Raw genomic sequence first — 22152 nt, 5'->3', positions numbered from 1 at the left:
ACTTCAAGTACCTTGTCCTCCAAAAACACTGATGATTGATAGCAAGACCTGCATTCATGCTGAAGTTTTCTCTGGGGAATAAGTATGAGGTGGTTTCTTGTTGCCTTCCTTTGAGACTGCTTGTACTATTATGACTACACTCTCAAATGTGTATTACACCACTGTATCAGCTGATGAGATCTACACTCGTGCCAATGTGCACTAATACTGATGCTCATGCTCTCCATCATCATGGATTTTAGTGGCATTGCTTCCACTGAGGGACCATATCCCTCCCTAAACACTCACCTGCCCAATGCTGTTGCCCTTCTAAGGTTGTCAGGAAATATCCTACTATCCAACTCCTAAATAACAGGATTAATGTGGATGGGCCAGGTCCATAGCTTCCACATTCTCTAGTCCTGAAACACACCAGACTTTTACTTAAGGAGGCATTTCGGAGCTCTCGTGTATCGAATTGCAGTGCAAGAGGCACTGTGTCGTTTTGCCCATATTATGTATGGCTGCAAAACCAAACACAATACTTCCGGGATACATCAGTGCTTCCAGAGTTCAGTGATACATGTATCAGTACTAACAGAGAGCTTTTTAAATATTTCATCTAAGAAAAGAGTTTCACATGGTGTGATGGGCCATTCTGTTCTTGTGTGTTTCCTTTGAGTAATGTATTAAGAAGTTAGTCTAGTCTATAAGCTTGCGATCTTTTCAACTGCCATTCTACGTACAAATCCAATTCCTCCTATTACTTCAACCAGATTTGGAGCAGCTACACTTGAGCATTTTTAGTGTGATTTCTTTATAAAACAATCTCTTTCCTACACAACCTACAGTTGGAAGAGACATGAATATCCTTGCCAGTATCAAAACTGAAAGTGATATTTTCTACTTAAAACGGTGAATGCATGTCAATATGACTTATGATGAACAATGGGGAACACGCATAAAGCATACATTAAAGGAAAACCACTAGGTAGTGGAAGCATTGTAAAGGCATGTGGACTGTTCTATTTTTATTCTTTACAATGATTAAATTCGTATAGAAGACATACTTAATTAAGTTCCTTTCCTGGTGGTTATTTTCATCCACAAAAAACTGATCCTCTCTTCCCCTACCTGAAAGAGTGTAGCCCCTTTTAGCAGCATAATATGCCTTCAATGAAAATTTTCCAGATATGTGACTGTATCGTGTTAAACAGACCAATATTTTGGCAAGCATTGCAAATGGCCTTCAGCAGGGTGGGGTGGTTATTACTGAATGAGTGGCACATTCAGACTTAACATATTATTATTTTATCTCACTCCTAAAGTCAACTTGTGAGGAACGTCAGTGACTCTATTGTCGATTGGTTGGTGATTGGTTGGCAAGAATGGGGAGATGGAGAGACTGATGCCCTTAACTAACAACAGTTTTTAATTTTATTTTAATTCTTTTGGGCAGTTTGATAAATCAAAGGCATAACTGTATAGTGCGGTAGTACTGTTTCCATATAGCCTGGTGCTGGCTGAGACAACACAGTGGGTCATGTGTCTTCAGCCACTATTTTTAATGTCATGTCTGACAGGGCAGCCTTGCAAGCACTGCTGACAGCCTAGAAGATGGAAGTCTTATTAGTCATGACAACTTATTTTGTTAGGCAGTTTCAAAGTCTCAATCTCATCTATTCTCATCTCATCTCATCTCTCTTTTCCTGAAGATTCACCGTCTGTCCAAAAATTTCCAAGACTGATTTTGTTCCTGGCGTATAAGTGACGTCTGTGCAGTAACTACATTGGCAGCTTGAACTAACAACTGTAAGCAATAGATGTGCAACTGACCAGCCAGTAGTGAGCCAACAATGTTACATAGTGGAGGCGTGACCATAGTAGGTTAACACAGCATCTCAAATCAGCAAGAAACGACATCTATAAATCAAGTGTTCCAGACATTCTTAAGAATCTTTTGAAGAAGAGAAAAGTGTGTGAGAGGTTTGTCCCCCTCCTCCCATGATATACACCACCTGTTGTTACTTCACTGAAATGCAGAACTCTTTTTCTGGAAATATTCATCAAATGTGACAAGACTTGGTGTTAGCAATATGAACATACCACAAAACAACAAAGTGCAGAAATTCAAATGAAGGGTCAACACTTTGACGATAATTGACATTTGAGTCAGATTGATGTGCTAGTTGAACAACGTTCCAAAGAAGGACCTTTCCAACAGTTTCACATGGTTGTATCAATGTTCTGTGTGCTGTATTCCAGTGGTGCAAGGCGACAGGGGTGGTGCGGGTGGGGGTTGGGGGGTGATATGTAGAAAACCCGAAGCATCAGAACCATAATCTTAACTTTTCCCTCTTTTTTTATTAATCCAGCACAGAAACTTTTTGTACTGATGGTGAAAATGACTAACTATTAAGCTGATTTCTCAATATAAATTATTTTGAGTTTTATTTAGCTGACTGATTAAGGATTTCATTTGGAGCCCATATTTTTGTTGTTATATCTGCTGTTACTAAAGCAGAGATATAAACAACCAACGGTAGACTTTTCAGTGCAAATCTGTGTTGAGTTTTTGTAAAAAAGTGGAATCATGTCTTTAAACATGCAACCACATGAGAGACAAAATGACTGAAATCATCAGGGCAGGCAAAAATAATTGTTAAGTCCCATTTTATTTAAGTGAAATTTTTTTATATTCAATTCTTTTAAATATATGACTAGTATATGTAAAATCAAAACTGTATACTATTACAGAAGAGCACTGAAGATGCCTTTCGTGTAAAGGCAAAACAAGAGGTGTTTTATTTACATACAAATGGTCTAACCAAATATTAATGGGAAATATCCTCATCTCCATAACATTATCGTGGTAAACACATATACTGTAATATGTGACATGTCTGAATAAAATAAGCATTCTCTATAGTTTCAAATGGATTTCACTGCTTGTGTATTATTTGTATTGTAATTGCCAAATTTGAATCTTGTTCACTAAGTTTAGCTTCTGATTCACCGCAAATATGCACACAGAGGAATTACACTGTACCTTAACTAAATAGGGAGAGAAAGAATGAAATAAGAAGAGAGCAAAGAGGGAAAATGGCATTAATCAAAATATTCACTATGGAAGCACATTTGAGCAAACAAAATGTTTCCTTCATCATTGCTACCAACACAGCAGCAATTTCCAGAAAACCTGATAGGGAGTGGGTATCGGCTGATTACTTAATGAGTCCTTACAAAATAACCCAAATGGCAAACACACACATACTGTAAGAATCACCACAAACTCAGATAACCAGAGCACGTGAAAACTAAGAAAACCAGAGGATACATAAAATCTGCATATATTTATTGATGGTTCTACCAGTTATCTATATTATAGTAAACATAAAAACTTTGAGTTGGCTCTACCATACACATCCCTAGAGAGTTTCCAGCCTGTTTACATCAACTTTTGCTATCTATTCCATCCTTCACGCTGCAATGAAATATCTAGCAAAAAATATTGATTCAAACTATATGAGAAGGCGATAATTGATTATTATTATTATTATTTTTAGAGACACACACACACACACACACACACACACACACACACACACACACACACACAGAGAGAGAGAGAGAGAGAGAGAGAGAGAGAGAGAGAGAGAGAGAGAGAGAAGGAAAAGGTCAATATTAATTTGCAGAAAATGTATGCGTGTTGCATACACACACATAATAGGTCATAAAATTGGATTAGTTTCATAGTTCCTCTTCTTCTATCATGGATTGAATAGAAAAATAGGAAGGCAGAATCTCTGTTGTAACACTTGACTTCTGTTTGTTCAATTTCCTTGTCCATATAGCTGTATTCTTTGAAAGTTTACTAATTAACTAGTAATCGACTTCCAAATACTTAAATCCCACATAATGACAGTCAAGAACCTAAACCTGTACAGCTCACAAGACTGCAGCAACCTTTGGCCAATGACTGCTGACACGCCGTTCAGTGTGGCATCTGGATTATGAATAGTAGTTTACCAAAACAGATACAAGTGCCTGCACAGTAAGATAAACTCATCATACTGCTTTATCAGTTCATCATACTATTTACCAAACTGTGTAGTGAAATGTATCTGCATTGTGTAAAACTTGTGTTCATCACAATCAGTGTAGTTTCGCCTATACACAACTGTTTTCTCTGGCTTTGGTTGAAAACTTCATAAGAATATTCATACCATAACTGTAGAAGACAGTAATTTGCTGAAACTAGTAATAAGAACATTGTTGTACTAATTAATGATCCAGAGTTAATAATAATAATAATAATAATAATAACAATGTTAAAGTTACTGAAGAAAACATCAATCACATGGTTTCCAAGTGACACTATGATGATCCATGACCTCCAACTGACACATATCCTTCTTGACTGAAGAGACAATTAGCCATGCCCTATTCAAAGAAAACAATTCCAGCATTTGCCTTTCAGTAGTTTATGGGAAACCATGGAAGCCCAAATTCAGATGGTGGGACAGATTTGAACTGCTGCCTTCTTGTATGCGAGTTATCAGGTCCACATGATTTAATCCACATATAATGACATTCTTTTTTTTTTAATATACACTTTAATGAAACTACCTCTGAGGAACATTAAGGAGAAAGGTACGCCATCATACTGAGTTCTGAGTTTTCTGCGGACTGCCAGAAAGTGCGGAAAAAAAGGAAGGGTAGAGGGAGGGAGGGGGGGGGGGGGAGGGGGAGGGGGAGGGGGAGAGAGAGAGAGAGAGAGAGAGAGAGAGAGAGAGAGAGAGAGAGAGAGAGAGATTTTTTTAATGTTCTTCACAGCTATTAAAAAAAATTAATGTAAGATGTAAGGGCTGCTTCAGCTTACATTTTGTGAATTTGTTGTGCCAAATTCATCAGAGGTACCACTAATTACTACGAATATATGTATATTTATGTGAAATTTGAATTAGTGCAATACAATCTATTGTTTGTGGAAGAAACACTAACAAAATATGAACACAAGCAATTCTGAAATTTCAGAGATTGTTCGCATCCTCGAAACTGCCAAGTCCAACATATTTTGTGCAGTTTGTAGAGCGACTCCACACAAAAATGTAAAACCTGCTTGAAATATGTAGATAAAGATTAGGAGTTGATGCAGGATGGCTTTTGTATTACTCAACATATTAATTTTTTAACATTGCCATATCAGCTGTTATAAATAACTTTACGATACCTCAAGACTGAAAATGACTGTAACTAAAGAATTGTTAATCACCAGCTGTTGGTGACCGAAACTTGACTTTTTCAAGTGCTGAGCCCAAGTTCTCAGTCAGACTACATCAAAAAGAAGTGACACAGTGTTAAAAGTCCAATATCAAAATGATTACACACAGCCAGGTAATAAGAAACTAAAACAGTGGTGCATATCCTATATGCAAGGCTTATCCTAAGCACCCATGCAGTGCATCCTATCCCAATCCTGTTACATTCTATCTAGGCAGTCATATACTAGATCAAAAAAGGCCAAAGAACAACAAACAACTGCTTCATTGGCCAAGATTTGCTTAATGTGTATGTATGGCAAATCAGAGCCAATGAAGCAGTTGGCCTCAGTTGCAGTGCAGACTGCCAGTGGTAACATCAGTGCCAGGTAGAATGTTCACTGATTCAGTAGTCATTTGCTGTGGCTGTTGCATGGATGTGTGTTTATTGTGTCTAAAAATACTGAAGTATAGAGTGGAATATGGAGACAGCACTGAAGCTGATAATTTTATCACGAATTGGAATGTTTACGGGACCCTAAAAACTGCAAATATAAAAACAAATTGAAGAGATCAGGTTCTTGGAAGGAAATAAGTGAGCTATTAGAAAATAATGTGCATGATGTGAAAAAGAAAACTGAATCTTTATGGATATCTTTTTACAGCAGGTACACCTTTCCTAAAAGAAATTTTAAGGTTTATGTAATGCAATAACAATTCAAAAGTTGCAGATCTCATTTGCAAAAAAATATGAAATAGCCCATATTCCAATTTAGCCTTAAGATCAGACACAAATTTTGTCCCGCCACACTGCTCCTTACTTTTTAAAAGAGTGGTAATCCACGAGCATCATTTCTTCCTCTATTTCTTCATCTGATGATCAGCTTCTTGTAGTAAAATGAATTCTGCACGTGCAGTGACTGCTAAATGCTCTCCTTCCCTTATAATACCACCTGGTGAAACTTTATTAAAATGCTACTTTATAACAATAACAAAATGACAGCAACCTCAACAAGCCATCAGAATCAACTGAGATTCCACATGGCCGAATCCCCTGGTCCCAGCCCTTTGGTTGGTGAAGGTGACAGGCCAAATGCCAATGCGTCGGCAACCATCTTTTGGCAAAGTCCACTGGCTGTTATTTGTTTGACTTTGTTGGGCTAGTGCGTACCCACCTTCAGAGGCAGGGCCACATTGTGAAAGCAGCCACATCATATACTGATTCTACAATAACTTCAACACAGCCTTTCGTGTCGGCACTACGACTAATCAGCTGCTCTCTTCAATGAATGGCCACCGCCAAATGGCAGCCTAGAGCAGTTGGTTTGTGGGATTAAAGGGACCAGACTACGAACAACAGGAAAGACGGCAGACGACACAGGACAAGAACTACTCAGACAAAGAACAGACAAAACAAAGTAAAACCACACAGAGTGTAGCGGTGGTTGACTGACCATAGGGATAAAAAAGGAAAAGCCAACCACCGAGAACACATTAAAAACTCAGTTTAAAATTGTAGGCCAAAGGCCATAATCAACACAATACAATAAAATGAAACAGAAACACTCAGATTAAACGATAAAAACCCCCTGACCGAATAAAACGTAAAACTAAGTCAGCCATAGCAGAGTCATCTGTTAAAAGCGCAGGGAGCATATCAGGCAGTGCGAACGACTGCCTGAGCACAGCTAAAAGTGGACAGTCCAATAAAATGTGGACCACTGTCAAAACGGAGCCGCAGCGACATAAAAGTGGGTCCTCACGTCGCAATAGGTGGCTGTGCGTCAGTCACGTGTGCCCAATGCGCAGCCGGCAGAGGACAACAGACTCCTTGCGAGAGGCCCGCTAGGAGGAGCGCCACTCACCGGTAGCCTCCTTGATGGCCTGAAGTTTGTTTCGTGAAGGCAGGGCGCGCCATTCAGTGTCCCAAAGGTCCAGAATTTTGCTGCGTAGGAACGCTCGCAAATCTGTCTCCGGGAGGCCAATGTCCAGAGGCCTAGAGCAGAGTTGACCAACCTGTGGCAGGACATGCCGCTGAGCACAAAGTGATTTATTTCAATGGTGTTTCCCAACCCGTGTAATTTCAATTGCTCACCCAGACTTGCTGACTTGCTCCTCCTAGTCTACTCCTCTGTGTCATCATGCATCATGTTCTACACATGACAACCCCTGTCTGCACCAGAGCGAGCTCACCAGTGCAACATTACTGTCCTGTGCACCTGCTACCTCCCCCCCCCCCCCCCCCCCCCTGAATTTTCTTGTTAAAGTGTTATCAGTTTTGATTCCATAGGAAAATTGTACTCAGCCTCTGAGATGAATATTCCAGTTGGGACTATGTGCACATACAAGAGTTTGTAATGTTTTAAATTACATTTACTGCACTGAAGATTGTCACACAGTGACCAAAATCTAGATATGCAATAAATATCATTTGAGACTGACTGCTGTATACTCTTTACTGCTTGGGATAAAATAGACGTCTCATTCGTAACTACCGAGACTAATCATTTCTTCAAAAGCTTCCTGGAAATACTATAAATTGTAATACTGACTAGTGTTATTCAAGAGTTGCCCCATTATGCTAGGCACAGTCATTACAAAAATAACCATTCAGATCATGGGCTGATAGCACGTGATGATTACATACATTGATAGAACAGGCTAGTTTTGTGAATATCTCTTTGGTGGTTAGTTCCTCGTAGTTTAAGACAAATATGAGGTAGCTTAGCTGAATTGGTGTTGTGCATGTGTGATGTAGGCACTGTTGCTGGATAGACAGACAAGCTGTTCGAAGCTGTGACAAGTCAAATAATAAATGCTACAGTTCAATAGAGTGCATGGTCACAATGGAGATGGTGGCTGACAAGAGGACTGGCAATGTCAGTAAACAAAGATAATTTTGCTAAAAAGTCTTTTCTACTTATGAATTGATTTGCAGCTTTCTTTCAGTGAGGCATTCTGATTCTTGTAATGGTGAGTGTCTGAAGATAGCAGCTGATCAAAATTATAAATGTGGTATAGCAGAAATATTCTCTTAAATTGCCATCAGTACCATTTACATAATTTCGACCCCCCGAAACAAAATTTCATTTGGTGTTAACACTACATCTTTCATTTTGACAAAAGGATGAAGATCTAGAAACAGAATTAAAATATAATTACTGCTAAATTGTGGTGATGGTGAACAGAATTAAAATATAATTCTTGCTAAATAGTGGTGATGGTATCTTCTGTCATCAACGCTTCCTGTCACAGTGGGGCAAAAAGTTGATTGTTTATTCCTACAAGTAATCTTACATCTTATAATGAAGTTTAAAAAATCATTACTCAATAAAGATGCTCTAGCTGAACTCCCACTTGAATGCTTAAATAAGAGAAGATCAGGCTGGAAACTCAACCTTCAGATTTCCTGAATTAGAAAACCTTTCTAGTCAACAAACAGCAGATTCAGAATGGAAGTAGCACTTCTTATTGCATAGAGCATGTACCCTCTGGTTTTCAATCTGATAAGACAGTTTTCTCGATGGGCTCCAGGTGTTAATGAATTACACTTCACTTTTGCATACACTTTATTTTAGCATACTGCCTATCTCGTGCTTCTTTTCCTTGCAGAGCTCATGTTATTTGTCTGCAAGGTGTGGACTGAAAAAGAAGCTGTCTGCTTGAGATTAATGTTCCTCTTTGTAAGGGCTTTACACATTGGAAATGTGAAATACAGATAAATTTTGCACTTAAAAATGCCTCAAGTTTGGACAACAAAACGTAACGTATAGTGGGAAGATTAATAATAGACTTAAGAACCAAAAAAGCATTGTGTAAAATGTGGTTTAATAAGCTAGAAAAAAAAGTGAAATTTTACCCAATACTGCCATTCAGAAGGCATGTATTTTATTTTACTTTTGGACACTTCTTCAATTTTAGAGATATATGGTGGTAAGGCCACTACAGGCATAGGAAGAATGGGTCTGATAAGGATTTTCCAAAAACAGATACAGAAAAGAGCATACAGAAGTAGAAGAGAGAAACCTACAAAGAGAAACACTGAAGCAGAAAGCCAAGATACTACAGTAAAAAGAAGTACAGGTAATAGAACAAAATACAGTAAGAAGAAAGAGAAGCCACACAGTTTTACAAAGACAATACATATCAATAGGAATAGGCTGGAAGCAACACTCAGAATGATTAATAAGTATATACACCAACATAGGAGGCTGTAAGATAGAAATAGTGAAGTGATGGAAAGTGTTACTGGAGAGTGCAGTGGAGTCTGTCATTTCAGCTGCCAGAATTCTTTTGTCTCTTTCAGCTTTGATCCACTTAGCAATCATAGCTCTTGGTGGAGTTGTGAAATACAGAACTTAACAAATTATATATACTATCACTCAGAGGATAAAATGTCACTACTCTTTCCTGTTCACCTCAATGAAACCTATATGTAAAGTAAAATGTATGATGCTACAACCGCCTTTTTATTTAAACAAATAAATGCATTTCGTAAACTGTCTGCTGTTGGAAAATGCCTACAATTTTTGGTACATGCGATGTTCACAGTCCCTAGAAGTGGTTCTTTTTTTGCACTCTTTGAAAGCTAAGATCCACGTCAGAGCAACTCCTTGTTAGTCTCAGTGTCCTCTGGATGCACCACTGCCGTTTTCTTTAATGCCAACTCAAGCCTGTTCCACCTAAAACTGTTTACTTGTCAAACCAGGTACCAAATCTTCTGTGAGGCTTTCCTTGCCTAACAGAATCTCATCTTCACAGTGGCCTCGGTGTTCATCTCTGAGAAATGGCGACGGCTCATGGCATGTTGATAAAGGTTGGCATGACTCGATGTCTTATAGACAGGTCCAGGAAGCTATCCACTCCTTTTCTGTCAACACACTGAGCAAAGATATGTATCCATATTTTTTCCTAATATCACCTTGAATTAAACATTAACATGGAACATGTTAAGTTGTTATGATATATTTAAATTTTTCTACATAATCTGATCATACTGGAAACTTACCATCTGATTACAGAAACACACCAGTCACGACGACACAGATTCTGGTGTAATTTTCTCAAAATGTACCACAGACACATTTGACCACAGACGCATGAATATATAATATTAACTCATATCCTTCTACTGACAACAGAACTTGGAAGATGCTATATAGAATGTGTAACAACAAATTAGGGTCTAATGAACCAAAAACTTCTAGAAAGTAATAAATATTAGTGAATCAAACACATTGTTTTTTTAATTATCAACCTTACATACATCATCTTAAGCAGGGAATATAATCCTGGATATCCAGCCAAGCTAATTCTTCTGTGCACTATTTTGATAAACTATGCTGTTCCCTTCATCAGATGGTGTGTAAGCTACAGTGTTGAGTGTACTCTATTATCCTCACTCACATTTGATGAAGACAATTAGATTAATAGATTATGCACAAAAATGGAGTCATCAGTTTCTAACCGACTGGGAAAAATGTCACAAATAATCGACCCCAGGGCCCGATTGTGCCCCTATTGGATACTCTAAAGAAATTGTTCCTGAATTAGCCCCATTTTAATCATGATATGTGGTAGATACCTTGAATAAAAAAAAAAAAAACTGCCCGATAGTTGAAAGAAAGCAGTATCATCACATTAAAAGTTTATGTCTGACTCTTGGTGCTACAGTGTTGCCACATCATCTACCTCTCAGTTAAAGGTGACACAAAACACAGTGGGTCCCTTCACAAGTGCTGAAATGCTCTTCATGTAACATGTCCAGTATGGTAGGAACACAAGATGCGCTGTCCACAGCTGATTTATGATCGACGACTGAACTGTGTCAAACAATGTGTTTTGTAGCCCTGAATTTACACTTGTATCCTAACCTAACCAGAACCTCTTGATGTACAATGTATTCGAGAAAATGGTGGTCAGAAACCTGCGGCAGAATCATGCCCGCTTTGCTCGTGGCAATTACAACTGACCTGTATGGACAAACTCAAGAAAAAAATTCGGTTTCAGCATTAAAAGTTAACTGTAGAATCTCGCTTTTGCAACACGAGCTGACGCAATACCGCCCGATGAGGAGTCCTGCTTAGAACTCACCTATAGGTTATAAGCAACACTAGCAGATTCCAAACAAAAAAACAATGATACGAAGAAAGGTAAGAGCAAATAAAAATCAATACAATGATGAAAGTGATGCAACGGAAGATTAAAATCAAAAATTACACTGAAAGCAATTAATTGAAAATAATAATTAAAAAAATTAAAATATTAATCACCGAATGAGATTGATACCACACCCTTCTGCACACCAGACTGTAACTATACCATAGCGCTACGGAAGACCTTTACTTTGTACTTTTATGTGCTTTTATTTATAAAATCAGTTGCAATGATCATTTGGTGCCTTCAAAAAGTTTGGTTTCACGCCATATCATATGAAGTTTGTCTACTGTTGGCTGGTATCTGAACATAGTAACTGAACATGTGAAGCCAAATCACATCTTGTGCTAAAGAATCCAGTAGCCTTTGGCAAGTGGTACAAAATGTGCATATTTTGTTACTATCGTTTTGTGTATGTTGATTCCACTGTGTTTATCATGTTTTATGAAAGGGCCGGACCTAGGGTTTGGGATCTAAACACAACAGAGGAATAATGCCACACAAGAAATTGGAAATGAAGTGCCATTTGTTGTGGCAGTTTGGCGACAGGGGACAGTTCAGGAGTGACGCCGAGTGCTTCAGTTGGGGGACGACACCTCCAACTCATGAAATGTCAACTATCAAGTAGTTTTTAATCAGGCTATAGTCACCTACAAGAAGGGTAGCACAGGTGATCCACAAAACTATAGTTAAAGCCAAGTACAAGAAGGGTAACAGAATCAATCCACAAAACTGCTGTCCAACATTTCTGATACCCATCTGATGTCGAATCTCGTAATATATTCTGAGTTCAAACATAATGAGGCACATCAAACAAAATGAGCTCCTCCATGCCAAGCAGCATGGATGCTCAAAACGTTGATGTTGTTAAACCCAATTCGAGCCTTCCTCAAATGACATCCTGAAAGCCATGGATCAAGGCAATCAGGAAGATTTGTACCACAACTTTTGAAAAGCACTTGATGTAGTGCCAAACCTGTTCTTAATACTGAAAGTACAACTGCTAGGGTTATCAAGTAAACTTCAGGAGTGAACTGACGATTCCTTCTAAGGGAGGGTGCAGTATGTTATCTCAGATGTAAAGTCAACGACAAATGTAGAAGTAACTTCAGGCATACCCCAAGGAAGTTGCTTGGGACCCTTGCTGTTTGTGCTGAATTTTTATGACCTGACAGACAATATTAATAGCTCAATATTAATTTGCAGAAAATTTATGAGTGTTGCATACACATACATAATAGTAAACTCAGATTTTTTGCGGATGGTGGTAGTTACATAAAATGAAGTACTGTCTGAAGGAAGTTGGACAAATATTCAACCAGCTCTTGATAAATTTTCAATGTGGGATAAAGATGTGCTACTTGCTTTAAATGTCCAGAAATGCAAGATTGTGCACTTCACTAAATGAAAAAAATATCACGTCCTATGACAACACTATCAATGAAATCACTCAACTTATACAAACTGGGTATAATATTTTGTAGGGATACGAAACAGAATTATCACATAGGGCAGTGGGTGGCAGACTTTATTCATTAGCAGCACATTGGAAAATTGCCATCAGTCTACAAAGGAGCTTGCTTACAAAAAAACATCCCGAAATATTGCATAATTGTGAGAGACCCATGTGAAACAGCACTAACAGAGAATACTGAATGTATACAATTTAAGGGCAGCACATATGGTCACAGCTGACTCATGGGAGAGCACCGTGGAGATGCTGAGAAATCTGAACTTGCAGATACTTGAAGACTTATACCAACTGTCCTGTGAAAGCCTACTTTTAGTATTTGAAGAATCAACATTAGTTAGGAGTCTCAGAATATGCTACAAACCCCATACATATCACTCCTGCATGGACAACATTAAGAGTAATTGCAGCACAAAAGGCTTTTAAGTAAATAATTCTTCTCATGCTGCAGTGCTAATGGAATGTGGTTCAATGGCAAGTGTTTTCTGCCACTCACTTCATAGTTGCTTGCACAGTATAGATGTAAGTGTATATGTAGAATTCAATGCAGCTGTTTGCTAACAGTTGAAGACATCAGCTATTGCCAAGTGTACTCTCGTAATCTGCTCCCACGTGACAACAAGCGCTACCCAATATGTTAAAAAATGCTGCACTTAATTATGGCATTCTTCCGGAGCTCGTACCTCAGATTCTACTCCTGTTGGAAAAGTAGGGTCTGGGATAAGGACCACAGAAGGATTGCTAAATGCTCCTTTTTAAAAGATTCTGGCTGAAAAGTGGAGTACCAGCTGCCTCAGTCTAACTTCCTCAGTCCACCTTTCCCCAAAATTTTGGCATGCAAACATATTCACACTTTTTTATGCTGAGAGAGAATGAGACTGTGGTAGTGAGAGGAGATGGAAAAGTAATAAATACTGGATGATAGTAGACAGTGGTTGTGTTATACAAGAGCAAAGGACAATGGCTCTGGAGAGAAAACGAGGGTCAGTGTGAAAAAGGAATGTCAGTGACAGGACAGTGCCAGGAAAAAGAGTGAACCAGGCAGAGGAAAAAGAGGAGGAAGTGGGTGAGAGCCAGGGATAATGAGACATGAGAGTCTATGACAATGAAAACGAGGATGATAGAGTTAGTGACAGTGAGAAAAAATAGCAACAGTGGGTTGGAAGAAATGAGATAGCAACAGTAAGAGAGAGCAAGACGAAGACAGTGATAATGAGGGGAGACCATAGTAGTAGGACAGAATGAAGGAGATTGTGGCTGTGAAACAGGAGAGAGTGACAGCCCGAGAGAGACAAAGAGATAGTGAAAATGAACTGGGCTAAATGAATGAGTAAGAATGGGCAAGTGGGGGTGGCTGGGTATGAGGGACTTACAGCAATGCATTAGTGGCTGTGAGTTAGTTGCAGTTACAGCAGCCTGTGGGACAGAGAAGTGAGTTGTAAGTCAAAAAGAGTGCAAATATGTTTATGTGCTCACATTGCTGGGAAATTTTTTAAAGGTGCTGACAAAGGGAGAACGATGCAGCTGGTATCATACTTTTCAGAGTCTTTTAAACAGGAGCATATTTGCCTTCTTTGTGCTCCAATATGTGTGTTTTTCCACTAGGCTACATCTATATTGTGGTAGAGGGTATTCCTTATCATCATAGTCTAATTTTATGATCAAAACCTTGACGGGATAAATAACAGAGGGTGAAGAATATTCATAATTTGTGCTTTGAAACATGGTTCTTGAAGTTTTCTATGCATGTTCTCACAAGATGTATGGGACATTTTTCACAATATATATATAGGGAATTTTTCTGTTAGTGTCAGTCAATTAAGACTTTTCAACGATTCTGTTATACTTTCTTACCAGTCGAACGTGCCTGTGATCATGTGCTCTACCCCTTTGTGTACGTGCCTCGTGTCACCAATTATTTTGTCCTGAGATGCATCCCATACACTTCAAGTTCATGAAATATAAGTATTTTGCGTGTCTACCACTTGCTTTGGCTATGACTACTGAGCCTACATGGTCAACCAATTCACATCTGTACACATTGTTACTCCCAAAAAATTTCAGTGACATGACCGATTCCAATCAGGAGTCATTTATCCTGCAGTTAACGGATACAAACCTTTTACATTTCTTGAAGTCCACAACTTTGCATTTTTCTATGTCAAAAGACATGGTCTCTATACCAAGGTGATGTTTTATTGAGAAATATTTAGATATTATGAAACTTTTATGAAACAGAATTTCCTCTTACATGACTGTTTCAATTACCAAAAGGCCTGACAGTGCAACTAACACTATGTGCCCAGTCATTAATGTATAACATAAACAGTGAAGGTCCTATCATTCCAGTATCCTGTCTTTCAGGAAAAGCTGTTGGATCTGGCAGCCTGGACAGTTTCACTTCCAGTTGTATCAGTTGATACTATATGCTATGTGGCAACACACTGATCTGAATCGCATACAACCTCCACTGCACCAACCAATAAGTTTAAGGAGACAGACACAGAAGGAGATAAAAATTATGAAGGATGTAAGTGTGTAAAGGACAGAACTAGAAGAGAAAGAGAAAGAGAGAGAGAGAGAGAGAGATAGAGAGAAATGAAGACTGACAGATGAAAGAGTATTTGGGTTCTACAAATGGTGAAATCACTACCAATACACTTAGTCTACTGCAACATCTACTGAACTATGGCAGCTTCTCTCGCCGATCTGTCCCTTACCTTCCCGTGCGCTGGTGGTGTGATAGGAGTGTCCGAGTCAGCACCGCCTCCCCCAGGAGTCGGAGAGAGCCGTGAGTCTGGCGTCGTAGATGGGGGGAGGCGCTGCTCTTGTACAGAGGCCAGCCTACAACAAAATGTGATAGATCAGGTTTGTGGCATACAGATCACCCAGCTAATCTAACTTTAGTTCCCCCTTTTTTTTTTAAATGTCCAATTTTTTCTGTTGTCTATGTGCTACTTTTTTTTTTAAATGTCCAATTTTTTCTGTGGTCTATGTGCTACTTAAGTATTGTTGACTCAGCAAAGGAAGTTTGTTCCCTGAGCTGCTGGACGAAAATTTGTCAGCTGGGCACTCAACAAGGCAACAGATGGAGAGCAGGGGGGAGGGTAATCTGCTGCCTGCTTGCTGCCAGAAAGTGTTGGAGTTTTCTCTTGTACATGCAGCCAGCTAATGAGGAGATATCTCCTTTCTGACTCCTTAATAAACCCAGATATTAGATGGGCAAAGTTAGATTTCTATGGGGATCGCTAGAAATGGATACGAATATTATCTACAGAGTAACACTAATGTTGGCTGTAACATACAACCACTTGGAAAAAACAGATGCTTTGTTAACATCTGAAAGGCTAAATATGACAAAATGCCCTTGTTCCTACTTTTCCGCACAATTAGGGTGCCTCCTACTTACATCCTAGCAAGTGTTGCCTTATCTCTGTGTCACACCTGTTTAACTTGCATTAACCACTGCCAATTATGCAATTAATGAAAACTGCAACAAAATAATGTGAAGGCTGTTCTAGAACACTCTGTCCTTTGGAACCTTCTCTCCACATTAGGGCTCATCTTTGTTGTATTGGATAGCAAAAGATTTCCAGTTATGTGTATCACACTGAATATTGCCACAGAAATTACTCCCAATGATGCCTTCTACATAAACATGAGTGCAGCAGAGAGACTGCAGCCATGGAAAGAATTCACACACTTAAATGACTCTTACATTTGTTCAGTGAAAATGAATAATTTTATGTACACTGAAATAATTTATATACACAGAATTATTAAGGAGTTAGAACAAGCACACAAATTTAGTCTGCCATATATTGCCTTAAAAAGAAGGACATCTACCAAATCTGATGTGCAATGTCTAGAAGAGAAGATGTAAAAAACATACAATAATTTAGGCTAACTCATCAATCTATGCAGAATTTTGCCTTTGAATTGCTTGTGGTATGAATTGAGAATGTCTTACAGTAACCTTTTCAAAGAACTTACTTGTTGCAGATAATACATCTCTCTCTGAAACCACTGGCTCTGATCATGAAAGCAATACTAGAAATATGTATAATTTACACAAATATTTAAAATCACTTACTTTAGTGAAGAAAGATGCCCATTATTCCTTGCCAAGCAGTTTCAATAATTTGATAGCAATTGCAGACATTTACATGTTTGTATAAATTTGGATGTTTTGTATAAATTTATAGAGCAAAATATGTTTTAAAAAATCTACTCACTAAGTGGTGGCAGTAGAACACACATGAAAGTTAATGAAATTTGCAAGTTTTTAGAGCCAGTGGCTCCTTCTTCCTGTGAAAGAGTCATAGAAGAGGGAAGAAGGATGAAGGAAAAGAACCGGCAAGGTTTAGAAAATAGGAGAATTATGGAGAAGTCACATAGAACTCCAGGTTAGGGAAGACATACCAGACAGGATAAGAAGGAAAGGCTGGTTGATTGGGACTGCATGAAACAAGATTCAAAAACCTGAGAGCTTAAAGTTGAACGACAGAGTAATAAGCAATCATCAATCATCAGTAATCTCTTATCACCCAGCTAACCTGTCTTCCACCTATAAGCCCTCAGCTTTTCAAATATTGTTTGGTGCAGTCCTTCTTTCTCATCCCATCTCGTAAGTCTTCTCTGATCTGAGGTTCGTTCAGGATGACATTTCTGTAATTCTCGCCTTTTCTTTCATCCCTCTCCCCTCCCTCACAATCCTTCTGGCAGGAGGAGGATCCCCTGGATCCCAAAGCTTGTGAATATTTCATGTGTGTTCTCCTGCCGCTGCTTGGTGAGTAGATTTTTTTATCCACCTAATTATATTATATTTTCAAAAACTGACAACTCTCATTAAAATATGTTTAAGAGATTCTTCTGGTTCCACATCATCCAGCACAGTTTCACTGAGGTTCTTTGGAAGGAATATTAGCGTATCAGTTCTTTCGTAGATTACGAATACATACAAGGTGTGTCCAAAAAGACATGAAATATATTTTTTACTGCACCACTATAGGTTGCAGCATGCAGTTAGACCAGTTGGATTAGGTGGGGGCAACCCCCAGCTTTACAGCACATTAAAGGTCAATCTGCTCCAAGCAACATACCAACCTACAATCAGGAATAAAGGCGGCACAGCACAGGTGAGTCTCCATGTGTCGGACGAGCATCTCGGATATGAAGTGTATCGCCACTTGGCATGTCTGTCACAGTGCATGCATTGAGCTGAAATTGGATGTTGTCACCGCGAAGGGAAGATCCGAACTGAGGATGAGGTTAGGGCTACAGTAGCTTAGCTAGGTCTGGTGCTACTCTCCAGGTCCTAGCAGTCAGTGATCGCATCAGATGGATGTTTAGCCGCACAGCATCCGCATAATTGAATAAGTGCACCTCATGTTCATGAAGTTTTGAATTTTGACCACTGACTGAGTGTTCAGTTTTTAGCTGACACTCAGAACAGTCCAAAAAGTTCCACATTCAATGTTGTTATGGAGGAGTTACACATGAGAAATTACACCAAACTGGTGCAAAAAATTCTGTCAGACAAACACAAGGTCAATCAAGTGTTCATCGCAAGTGAACTAGTGGAGCATATGGACACTGAAATGGGTTATTTGGACAATGTTATTATTGGTGATGGGACTTCGACTTTTGCATATGACCCGGAAACAAAGTGGCAAAGTTCAGAACGGCACCCTCAGTATCCCCAAAGCCCAAGAAGGCGAGGATGAGCAAATCTTTTTCAACATCAATGGTGTGATCCTGATCTAACACCGAATACAATATAGTCTAAATTTCAACAATGCTTTTTTCAGCATGGATGTTGTCAGTGAGTAAGACACCAACATCAGACTTTATAACAGGCAACAGTTCCAAGGACTGAATCAGAGTGCAAATATGGAGTAGTAACTTGTTAAAAATTTAAAAAAAAATCCAAAATATATTACTTGAACCAAATAAATGCTAACTTTATTATAGGTCTTGACTCCGAGGTTAAAGTTGATATACTGTTTATTTTTTCAAGAGCCTTTTAAGTCCGAATGACAGCAACATTTCTTAGTTTTCAGTGTCATTCATAAGTAATTCAAAAATAACTTAATGAAACATCCTTATTTACTACTTACCTAACAGGTCTTTATGTTATGTGAGAAAGGCAGTGGGAAACACATCAGTTACCTTTTGAGCGTGACCAAGGTGCCGGTGAGTTTTTTGCAGCGTCGGAGTGCACTTTCTAATCTTTCTGGTTCTTCCTTAAGGAACCTATGGGCAGGAAATTTCAGTATGATCGTGACTGAAAAGACATGGAAATCTAAACAGTAACAATTAAAACCATAGACCTTCTCTTTACAGACTTCACACAGCATCCACTAGCTTCCACTTCTGTTAATAGGTTTGACAAAAACACACTTCCTTTCATTTCTTTCAGATGCAATCTAAGAACACAGTTTTAATCGAGATTGGTTTCAGCAATACAGTGACCATCTTCAGAATTTACAAAGGATTTTAAAATCAAATTAGATAAATTGTCAGTATATTTAAAAACTTGGGAACTTTTGGCATTTGGCTTTCTTGGTGTCTGTTTCTATTAATACAAAAATTAAGCATTTTCTTTTCATGCCGCTTCTTATTTAAATCCAGCTCCTTATCAAGATGATCATGGACCTTATCAAGATGATCACTCGCACTCCATACATTTGAAACTTAATGCAATTGTGGTTTGTTCATTTCATGATGAACATTTATGAACCATTTGGTTTGTTGACTGTATGCATCTTAGAAAATCACATTACAGTTACAACAATTTTGAAGCCAATAAAGAATATAATACCGAAATTATGTGTCTTTGAATGAACAGTAACAAGTTTCATGCATCTCGAATTACCAATTCATTCCCCAGAAACTCTTCCACTAAATAATAGCATCCTGGAGTTGGTGTCACATGTAACTTTTTTTCTGGTTGATCTTGTATCATCTATACTATTTTGTTTCCTTTTAATTTAATATAAATCTTCATTCCACATATTGAGGCACCTAGATATACTGTTTATGAGTCAGTCAATGGGAATCATAAAGTTTTCTTTCTCTCTTGGGTTTATCTGAACAAAATGATTTGCTCCAAAACAAATAATTACTGGGTGGTGCACTAGAAGATTCTATTTTTATAAACACACAAGGAGTAGACATAAAGTTGTAATTATCAGCACCTAAAATAAAGTTATGTAATTAATTTTTTGTTTATTTGTAAGTACATGTTGCAGGTTTGCAACCCACTGAAATCTCCATGGCACAGCACCATAGCATGCAGCTGTAGGAGCCAAAAGAATATGGCACAGCCCACTGAAAAAGTGGTCTATTGTGCAATAATTCATTTTTTGACAGCGGTGGAAATGTTGCAGCAGTGTCAGGCCAATTAATATGACTTCCCGAGTTAGTCTCACTTCTTGAAGGCAATAATGTCCATGTAGTATTAGGAACAGAAGCTTGGCTTAAACCAGAAGAGAACAGCGGGAATATGTTAAATTAAGATTGGAATATATATACAGGATAGTATAGTCAACAATGGTGGTAGCATATTTATTGCCATAAAGAAGTCAGTAATATCTAGTGAGATTATTACAGGTTCTAAATCTGAAATAATGTGCATGAAGATAAGCATCATAGGTGGGCCAAACATGGCTTTTCACAAACTTCGGGAGCTGTATTGGCAGCACATTTCAGAGGAAACTTGTAAACTATAGCAGATAATTTTTCTGATCAAGCTATTGTTACTCAGGAGTCTTCAGTGTGACCGAACCAGTCATGATTAATACATTCCATGATGTGTCTAAAAGAAAAGGGTTTACATGCCATTCATTTTACTCTATAGACAGAATGTCATTACTAATATAAGTGCCTAGCTTATACTGTTCCTGCAGCACTACTTTCATTGCATCTATGTCCTCCAGGTATGTGTTACACTCAATAGTCACTTCTGTAGCAGCAGTCTTCTAATCAGAAGATAACAGAAATTTTTAATACCCCCCAGCCATTCACAAAGCTTCGTTTTTCTTCCATTGTAGTGTTTATGAGACCAAGTTTCACCATGTTCTCCATATGCAACCATGACACAAGATACAGTAGCTTGAGATACCCCCACAGATTTGCAATTGCTGTCATGCAAACAAGGCCTAAATATAGCATTGGAAATTTCCCCTTGTCAAAGGGCTTTCAAGTTTGATGTAACAGGAACTCAGTAATAACAGATGTACTGGCATCTCAGATTATTGGCAAAACTGGTATACAAGAAAGAAAATGAAAAAGACAATACCAGTGCACTACACATAACTCAGAAGGAAAGCTCCTGTAACCCACCCATTTATAGCCATGTAGTAACACTGATATGAATAACTCAACAAAAATGAAACCTCAAAAAACAAAATGACCTATCAATAGGAAGTGATGCTATTGCAATCAATCCAAGAGATTTTGTATCTTTTGTTGATAGTAGTTGACATGTGAAATCACTGTAATCAGTGTCAAACAAGAGCAGACTGAGTGACTTGTTCTGGAAGCAGTTGTACAAGGGATAGTCAGTAATGTCTCCTACTTTTTCACTCCTTTATTAAGTTGATAATGTAGTAACCATGAATTTGGCACAGTTAGCCCAACATTCTTCTATAGGCCACACCAGCAACAGTGTTCTACATCAACAGATGGGAGCACTAGAAAATGGCTGACACTGACATACATGTAAGACAGTGTTCATTCATGAATGACTGCAGATGGTGTATGGAGATAATGTGGTGGACCATTAAACAGGGGGTTTGTTGCTGTAGAGATGCTGGAGGGCAAACACAGTTGGCTGATGCAAAATGGATCAGCTGGTGAGCAAGAGCAAAGACTTCAAACAGCATCCAAGGTGCCGGCAACATCATTCATGATGACTGCTGGTTAACGACAGATGAATTGTATTACCACTTGTCCACTAGTAAAGGCAATGTGATGACCATTATTGTAAAACTAGGCTATTGCAACATCTGTGCATGCTGGGTACCAAAAATGTTGATCGAGCAGCATACAGAAGCAAGGAAAACAGTTGCATCTAATCTGTTACAGCACTGGAATGTGAACTGTAACTGGAGATGAGTCTTAGGTTCATTTTTATGAACCTGGATCCCAGAGGCAATCAATAGAATGGCATCACAAAGCATTACTGACAATAAAAACATTCAAAACATAACATTCCACTATGGAGATTATGGCTACATTCTTTTGGGATACAGAGAGTGTGTTTGTGATTGATTTTGTGGG

General features: G+C 38.5%; 1 protein-coding gene across 1 annotated transcript in view; it reads right to left on the bottom strand.

The window, feature by feature from the left end:
- The window catches only part of LOC126295230 (uncharacterized), a 2305622-nt gene that overhangs the window by 62759 nt on the left and 2220711 nt on the right, over positions 1-22152 (bottom strand). The window contains exons 48-49 of the mRNA XM_049987579.1: positions 19039-19122; positions 15588-15711 (exon numbers count right to left, since the gene is read on the bottom strand). Of these exons, the coding sequence (XP_049843536.1) occupies positions 15588-15711; positions 19039-19122 (208 nt within the window). The remainder of the gene's footprint in view (positions 1-15587; positions 15712-19038; positions 19123-22152) is intronic.

This window comes from Schistocerca gregaria, chromosome 11 (assembly GCF_023897955.1).
Source record: "Schistocerca gregaria isolate iqSchGreg1 chromosome 11, iqSchGreg1.2, whole genome shotgun sequence".
Lineage (NCBI taxonomy): Eukaryota > Metazoa > Arthropoda > Insecta > Orthoptera > Acrididae > Schistocerca > Schistocerca gregaria.
The sequence above is the reverse complement of the archived record's forward strand: the minus strand, read 5'-3'. Positions and strand labels throughout refer to the sequence as shown.